This window comes from Eptatretus burgeri, chromosome 14 (genome assembly GCF_056783735.1).
Source record: "Eptatretus burgeri isolate ZD-2024b chromosome 14, Ebu_testis_v1, whole genome shotgun sequence".
NCBI classification, from domain to species: Eukaryota; Metazoa; Chordata; class Myxini; order Myxiniformes; family Myxinidae; genus Eptatretus; species Eptatretus burgeri.
In genome coordinates, this window is record NC_140974.1 from 32,532,167 (window position 1) to 32,540,473 (window position 8,307).

At 43.6% G+C, this 8,307-nt stretch overlaps 1 protein-coding gene across 3 annotated transcripts in view; it reads right to left on the reverse strand.

Moving 5' to 3' along the window:
- Positions 1-3,464: 3,464 nt before the first annotated feature.
- LOC147012915 (DISP complex protein LRCH3-like) overlaps positions 3,465-8,307 on the reverse strand; it is a 160,822-nt gene continuing 155,979 nt past the window's right edge. For all 3 annotated transcript variants that reach the window (XM_085854266.1, XM_085854268.1, XM_085854267.1), the window contains one exon: positions 3,465-8,307. This exon is cut by the window's right edge and continues 114 nt beyond it. In XM_085854266.1, the coding sequence (XP_085710392.1) occupies positions 8,299-8,307 (9 nt within the window). In that variant the 3' untranslated portion in view covers positions 3,465-8,298.

Here is an 8,307-nt window from a genome sequence, read left to right on the forward strand (position 1 = left end):
TACAGAACTAACATTCAGCTCCAGGATGCATGAAGTGGCTCTCCATAAAAATGAAAAAAAAAAATTAAAAAAAAAATATATATAAATAAAATTTCCATTAGAAAAAAGAATGGCTTTCGAATCGTGCGCCGGCGTATTAATCATAAAAGGCTTAATGGTTAAAAACGCGAGGGTTTTTTGAAATTGAAAATGTTCGTATTCGTTGAATTTTTAAACATAAACATTCTCCTCCTGTTATTTGAATTCTCGAACTGCACGTGCACGGCAACAGCTAACTGCTGATAGATCTGCTCATGAAAGAGCCAGGCAAGCTGAGTCGGCGAGAGAGAGAGAGAGAGAGAGAGAGAGAGAGAGAGAGAGTCGCCTAACTGCAAATAGAGCGGCACACCGACGGGCGAGAGAAGCACAAAACTCACGTTCTAGCTTTCTTGGTCCGGGTTGTGGCAGGACATCAAGGACAGTTGCCACTGCTGCTAGCAACATTGAGTGGCTCAAGGCTGCCTTCAACTATGACCTCTGAGGATTATGGCAGCAGAAAGCCTTCCTTCCATAAATCTGAGGAATAAAAGAAGCCTTCCTAATTTTCTTCATGCAACTAATGCCTCAGTTTAACTAGCGTGAAGAAAATAGGGCAAAGTTCCCGGGTATTACCGGGTACTTCAGCTGGTATATATATGATTGGAACATGTATGTAATTATCTCACTGATGTATGTTTAGTGCTTTCCAGATGAGTTAAAGTTTAACTTTTGCAATATGATAGAACAATGCTGACAAATCTCATCTCTGAAAGGATGGTCTAACGCCACACCACCCCCCCCCCAACCAACTCACTTAATCCTCAGTCATTCAAACTCCTGGGTTTTACAAAGCCATAATATATCTTGGACAAACTGCATTTCAAAGTTGGCCTCCAAAGCCAGCAGTGGTATCCTTTGTCGTACAAGTCCCTCCTTGGCACACCTGAACTCCTATCCAACTACAAGGCCTTCATCTACAGCTTGATGGAGGACTGCTCTCCCCTGATTCATCATGCTCAGGTTGAGGAAAACTAGGCCTTCAAAATAATTGGAATCTCTACACTGAAGCTGAGTCTGGGCTCATCATGTCTCCATTGCAGACAGGTGTGTGTCTTCTGGCTCTTAGATTTCCAGCTTCAAATTGCTTTCAGCCATTCTGTATTGAATAGAAGAAAATTTTCCATTCTATCTTTTCTTGATACCAGCACATTACTCTGTACATGTTCACCAAGCAATTGTCACCCTCACATCTTGAACTAATACAAAACCTATTTCTTACTCATTTGTCTTGGTCACAGAAGATTGAGGCTCAAGGAAGAGCAAGATACTGTAAAAAGCAACGAACAGTTAGGAGAAAGGAGGACGAGGGTTTGAGGTTGTTTCAAGAAGTCAAGAAATTTCAAACTCACCCATGCTTCAAACATGGTATGCCATGAAAATCATAAACGTTTGTACATTTATCATTTGCTGCATCACAAGTCAAACTAACTTTCCTATTCTTCCTCATTTACATGTGAAAGTCCACATATCTGGCTATTCTCAGCTGCACAATGTTGCTGAGTGGCAGGGACTACAAGCAGCCATCTCTTCAGGACTGGTCTCCCATATCTACCACCACTAACACAGCCTGGGAATTCTTCCACAAACGATACATCTCATCTTTAATTGTCATACTCTTCTTCCCACCTGTGAGGCAGTTGCTCTGAAATAACTTGCCTTCTCTTTGTGAAAGCTAACGTGACCAAAGGCAATCTTAGTGCTTGCACAAAGCCAGCAGCCACTTGGGACAGCCAGAAAACATCTGTTCAACCTCAAAAAAAATGAACTTTCAAACTTGACCCCCCTCTATAATTGGGATTCGCTAGATATCCGTTTTGTCGGGTTTTCCGTCTGTGTGTATGCATCTGCAACGTTAGGCTCCACAGCACAAACCGATTTCAATGAAACTTGGTGACAGGTGCCATATGGGCTGGGAGTGTGTGCGTTTGAGTTTCGTTGCTAAGCAACCACCCGTTGCTATGCAGCGGCCGAAAAACCGCGTTTTAAGAACCCAAACGGTAACTAATGTAGCGCGGCTTCTATGATTGGTAGAGCGACCGGACCAACTCCTGCCTATTCCTTGCATCCCCATCTAGTATGATACTTTATTTGTTTCATGAAATAGCTAGCCGACATTCTCGACCCCAGAGCAAAGCTCTGGGAACGAGCGTGACAAATCTCTCCTCACAGGCAAGTGCACACTGCGCATGCGGCCGCTCGCGTCCAATCAGAGCAAGGCTTACATTCGATTTACGAAATATTTCACCGACGCGTTTCACAACAAAAGAAGACGATTTTCACAGTTTTCTGAAACCTTTGCTTCGCTGTGCTTCTGGAAATATATGTAATAGAACTCCAAGAATTGTTCACACCATTATGAAGACAAAACGTGTAGAATACGACGAAAAACGCTGAGAATTTTACAACCAAAACCACCGATCGGTGCCAAAACAATGAAAATTTGACCACGTGACCGCTTCAACCAATCATAACTCAGTTTTGGGATCGGCCTCATAGCGGCCAATCAGCGCAACTTCTCTCACGCTCGTTCCCAGAGCTTTGCTCTGGGGTCGAGAATGGCCAGCCGACATCTTTTTTATGAGTCGACAAAGTCATCGATGGTTGGAAGCTGTCATTGGTCGTCAGCCGATAGTCAAACACCCTCGGATTGGCCAGCTACTTCTTAGATTAGATTGTACCAACGATCACTAACACCCTCTTGTACGAAGAGCCAGGTCTCCGGGCTGGTGACTTCGAGCCTCGAGGAGACAATTTATGTTTTATACCTGACCATTGGAAATAGACTCCAGCGCTTCGATCCTCGCAGATCCCTCGTCGCCTACCATCTTGTAATAATACAAATTATCATGAGAAAAGCTAAAACCATTGCAATCAGCCCCTGTAGATGACCAGCATGAATGTGTGGAGCAGCAAAAAAGTTCCTCAAATGGTGAACAGGTAGACCCTTCAGTTTAATATTTGTAATAAGATCACCAGGAGCTTTCTTATTGAGGGCACCTCGTGAAACCGTCACGTGATGAGCCTTGCTCAAGACAAATAGAACTTGTTCATTCTGATGCAGCACTTGGCCACACCATTACTGTGCCTGCTTGTAGATTTATGGCAGGATACCAAAACACAATGGCCTACTCTTTGTAAAATGAACATCCCAGCAGTCGAACGGATAGTGCTCTCATCGGTGCAACACCGCGCCAGCAAATCAGCAGTGATTTTTATCAGGTTGGGAATCAAACCCGGAACAAACAGCTCAAAGGTGAGCATCCTTCCTACCTCTGAGTCCGAGGAGTCCCTTCATTACTCCACACAAACGAACAGTCCGCTCACTCATCCCTCTCAAGGATACATTAAGGTGGGGGCAAAAGCCTTCCAGTTGACAGACAGACAGGTACATTAAACACTTTAATGAAAAGATTAAAAACAAACGAGTGAGTATCATACATTTTACATACAATGCATTACTTATGTACAATGGCATCGTTTTTCATACTCCGACCTGATGGTTGAACAAGCTTTACAAATGTACAGATACTTACTACAGACGTATAAACCATATTTTAAATGAAAACAAATAAATCGATACCAGATTTAAATACATTGATCAAATCATTTCAAATTTAGAACATTATCAATGCTGTCCATGGTGAAATATAAATTTAAATATATAACAGCTATTCTCCAAAATAATATTTAAAAAAATCCTTATTTTATACAAATCATATTATGAACCAAAACCAAATATTTTTTTTTCTCTCAAATCTGCACATCATCATCACAAAGATACAAAATGGCGTGATGGTTACTAAGCAAGGAGGGATGATTTGGCATCGGGTACATTTCTGGTGTTTGTCAAAAGAAAATTTACTTTGGAAGAAAGTTTTAGAGCAAAACAAGAATGCCTTTACATTTTATAAATCAACCTGTTATTGTACAGCTCACTGGCAAGGGGATTTCAAATCAAGGCGTGATCTTCCCCCATGGGGTCACGCTCCGTCCACACCATCCTCTCCAAGACATCCAGACAAATGCCCTTATTGACCTGTCATCCCCGTGAACTCATGCTCCTGCATGACCATGACCACGGACCCCAACCGATGTAAATTTTGCACTTTCTGCTCCAAAACCAAAAGCACATACGCGTGTTATACTGTTATGTGAATGAAGAACATTTTCCGAGTTAAACCGGTCGATTAGCAAGCAAGCAGCAACACCATCTCAAACCAATAATATAATACAATATAAAAGGTACGTGTGACCTGGGCCTTCACTCAAAACCTCAGACTACTGGAAAAAAAAGAAATGTTCCTGATTTTTTGGATTTCAGCAAAACATTCACAAACGATCCAGAATGAACACTATGCCTTGGATGATGAACCTGATCTCCGAGTTATAAGGCGGGAGTACACATCCTTGGAAATGTACAGGCAAACCTCCTGTTTAATTTCCAATTGGTCACCGGCTTTGACACCAATACAAATTTTTATTACAGACTCTAGGCATCACAAAAAGCGACATCTATCGAACAAACCGTTTCGATTGGAGCACCTCACCGCCGTTAGAGCATTTAAATTGCATCAGATGTGGCAACAAATGTGAATTGTTGCTCCCTGCTTGCCAGCTCGGACACAGGATGCCATTCGCATTTTTGCCTCCTCCATCCATAGCCAGTTTAGAAACCCGTACGGGGCATGCTCAACTTGCTTAATTTAAATCCTTAGGAATCAGAATCCTGTTAGCATAGCAAGGGTACCGTTGATAGTACATTTTTTAAAACCCTCAGTGAATGCACACCTGAATGAACAAAACACAAGGTGAATAGAACCTCTTGGCTTACAGCATAACTATGTTAACAATAAGAATAATCGGCCTAAAAAAACAAACATCTTGCCATTATAAGTTTAAGCAAACGGTGACAATTAGTCATCACCGCAAAGCAGCAAAGGAAGAGTGCAGCATGTGGGTGTCTACATACAAAAGTGCCTTATCTGGATAAAAAACAATTAAAAATAAGAAGGATTAAAATAAATAATAGTGGAGACGACCACAGGCTATTCCTACACAGCTTGCTTTTTACACAAAGGGATAAAGGGTGGCGTTTCGGTAAAACAATGGCTTGACCTTTATGGTGTGTCTGACCTGCAATCTTCACACCCGGACGGGAATGCGACACGTAATGCATCGGGGAACTCGGCCGCACGGCTCGTTACCGTTTGGTCAAGTTGATCGGCCACTCCAATCTGCCGGTTGAAATGCTTCGTTTTTGAACGACGAAATGAGAGTTGAACGGTTTTGTGAAGAACGGCCATTGAATGGGTCCATCGGGTTCAGAATCCGTAAATACTGTACTTTCAATCCATGATGCACGGAATACGTACACGTGAGGTACAGAAGCACAAAGTGGGAAATAAAAAACGAACATTGATGCAAAGAACAATGTATATTTAAAACTACTTGAAAAACGACCAAACTTTTTTGGGGAATCACAAACATGATCAAGGAAAGAAGAAACTTAAACACACCATAAACAACAGGTTTGTCTTCAAGGTCAAACATGTTAAACTGCAGGCCTTAAGGCCCGTTTGCCTGAAAGAAGTGGGGGTTGCAGGCCTCAAGGCAAACGGGCCTTCAGGCCTGCAATGCCCCACTCCTCCCTCCATGCAAACATGCCTAAGGGGAGGAGTGGGGGGAGTGCAGGCCTTTCTGGGATGGGGGTTTAAACAAATTGCTACATTATTAAATTGTGTTTACAAATATCACAATAAAACAAATGTATCCAAATAAGTGCAAGAAATCCCAGCTTGGTCTATGTGGGGTAGCCTGGAGGACTTGCAACAACAGACATGAAAGGCATGAATGATCATGGAGTGAAGTTGAAAAAGTATTTAAAAATAAAAGATGGGATTAGTCAAGAGAAAACAAACTTCAATGATGAAGTTAATTCCAGATTATGCCAAACATCCCACATTTGGTACAATGCAGTTGAAACGTTAAGGTGATCACGACTGGATTGGCCGGATATTTGGATAGAAACACCAAAAGCGACTCCAATAAGGTTTGTTGCAGAGAAGAAAAATGGACAAATTCCCTTCCCGTAAAAGAAAAGTATCGTGGGTATTCAGAGTACAAGCACACAAGGAAACTCATTTTAGAAAAGTGCACACCTTCAGCGACTTCAGAATAACACAAGGTAGAACAACGGAGCACCAGCTTGGAGGGGAAGGGGAAGGGCACCAGCGAACGGCCGAGAGGGGAATTGAAGGACAACCGGGCATCCGGGAGGGGAATTGAAGGGCAACAGAGTGGCTGGGAGGGGAATTGAAGGGGAACCGGGCGGCCGGAACGTGAATTGAAGGGCAACCGAGCGGCCGGGAGGGGAATTGAAGGGCAACCGAGTGGCCGGGAGAATTGAAGAGCGGCCGGGAGGGGAATTGAAGGGCAACCGAGCGGCCGGGAGGGGAATTGAAGGGCAACCGAGCGGCCTGAAGGGGGAAGGGCAACCGAGTGGCCTGGAGGGGAATTGAAGGGCAACCGAGCAGCCGGGAGGGGAATTGAAGGGCAACCGAGCGGCCTGGAGGGGAATTGAAGGGCAACTGAGCGGCCAGGAGGGGAATTGAAGGGCAACCGAGCGGCCGGGAGGGGAATTGAAGGGCAACCGAGTGGCCGGGAGGGGAATTGAAGGGCAACCGAGCGGCCTGGAGGGGAATTGAAGGGAAACCGAGCGACCGGGAGGGGAAATGAAGGGCAACCGAGTGGCCTGGACGGGAATTGAATGGCAACCGAGCAGACGGGAGGGGAAATGAAGGGCAACCGAGCGGCCGGGAGAGAATTGAAGGGCAACCGAGCGGCCGAGAATGGTATTAAAGGGCAACCGGGAGGGGAATTAAAGGGCAACCGAGCGGTCGGGAGGGGTAGGGAAGCCAGAAAGGGTAGCGCAACCTGGAAAGGTGGGGAAACCGGGAAGGGAAGGGCAACCGAGAAGGGAAGGGCAACCAAGAAGGGAAGGGTAACCGAGAAGGGAAGGGTAACCGAGAAGGGAAGGGTAACCGAGAAGGGAAGGGTAACCGAGAAGGGAAGGGAAACCGAGCAGTTAAGATGGGAAGAATAACCGAAAAGTCGAGAGGTGAGACATGCATAACTTGATAGCCAACATCCCGTTATGCTTCGTCCCCGACAGTGGAGTGCACAAAGTGCACCAAAAGCATAATTAACAGTCTTTACTCGAATACAAATTTAGGGAAGAAAAAAATGTATATCAAACTCCACCAATGACTTTTGTCTGCACAGACTACAAGGACCAATATTAATTATAATAATAATGATGATGATAATAATGAATACAAAAGGAGAGTGTTTCAAAAGCAAGATGAAAGCAGATAATCTTGCCGGCTTGAATATATTCCTCGCAAAGGTTCCATTAAGCCTATTTAATCCAAAATACAAAGTACGTTCGTTCGAATGAAGAAAATGCTGGCTCTCGTGATTGATGGCACAAAGATTCAATGAAATAAGGCTGGATATCAAACCCTTTAACTTCAAGTTTTCAATCCGCAAACTTTAAAGCGCAACCTGTTTTACACTCGTGTTCTACTTAACACCACATTTCCCAAATCTGTTGTGATTCTGGCATGGTTCTTCAAATGGAGTGAAAAATAAATAACAAACTTTCAGAAATGTAAGCACAGTAAACAGCAACCACGAGACACAAACCACTCAACAAGAACTTCTGAGAAACATCCACTTAGTTTCAGCAAGTGAAAAGTTATCTGAAGAGTTGAGAGATGATTAACCTGCATCAAAAGGAACTTATATAAAACACCTAATATCTGTAAAACAAATGAGAAACAATACCAATTAACCTTTTCATTTCCAAGATGCCATTAGGGAAATGTTAAAACTTTGGAGTGGAATTCAAAATATAAAAGTATCACACAAGCCAAGCAATTCCAACATTCCGTTCTCAACTTGCACGAGTCATTCTTCACATACAAAAGGGCACACAGTGAAGCTGATCGTTTGATATTCCAATTCTCTTGCTCGTCCACGATCCAATTCCACTCAACACAGCAACACTACCACCATCATTATCACCACAAGGTGTTCAAAGTAAATCCTCGACATTGTCCAATGTGACGTCTTAATGGAAAGGGGAGGAATAATGAAAACACTTGCAAGATCTGCCATTCGTTAGGCCAAGCAAAACTCCTGTGGATAACCTTCGGCCGATCAAACGGC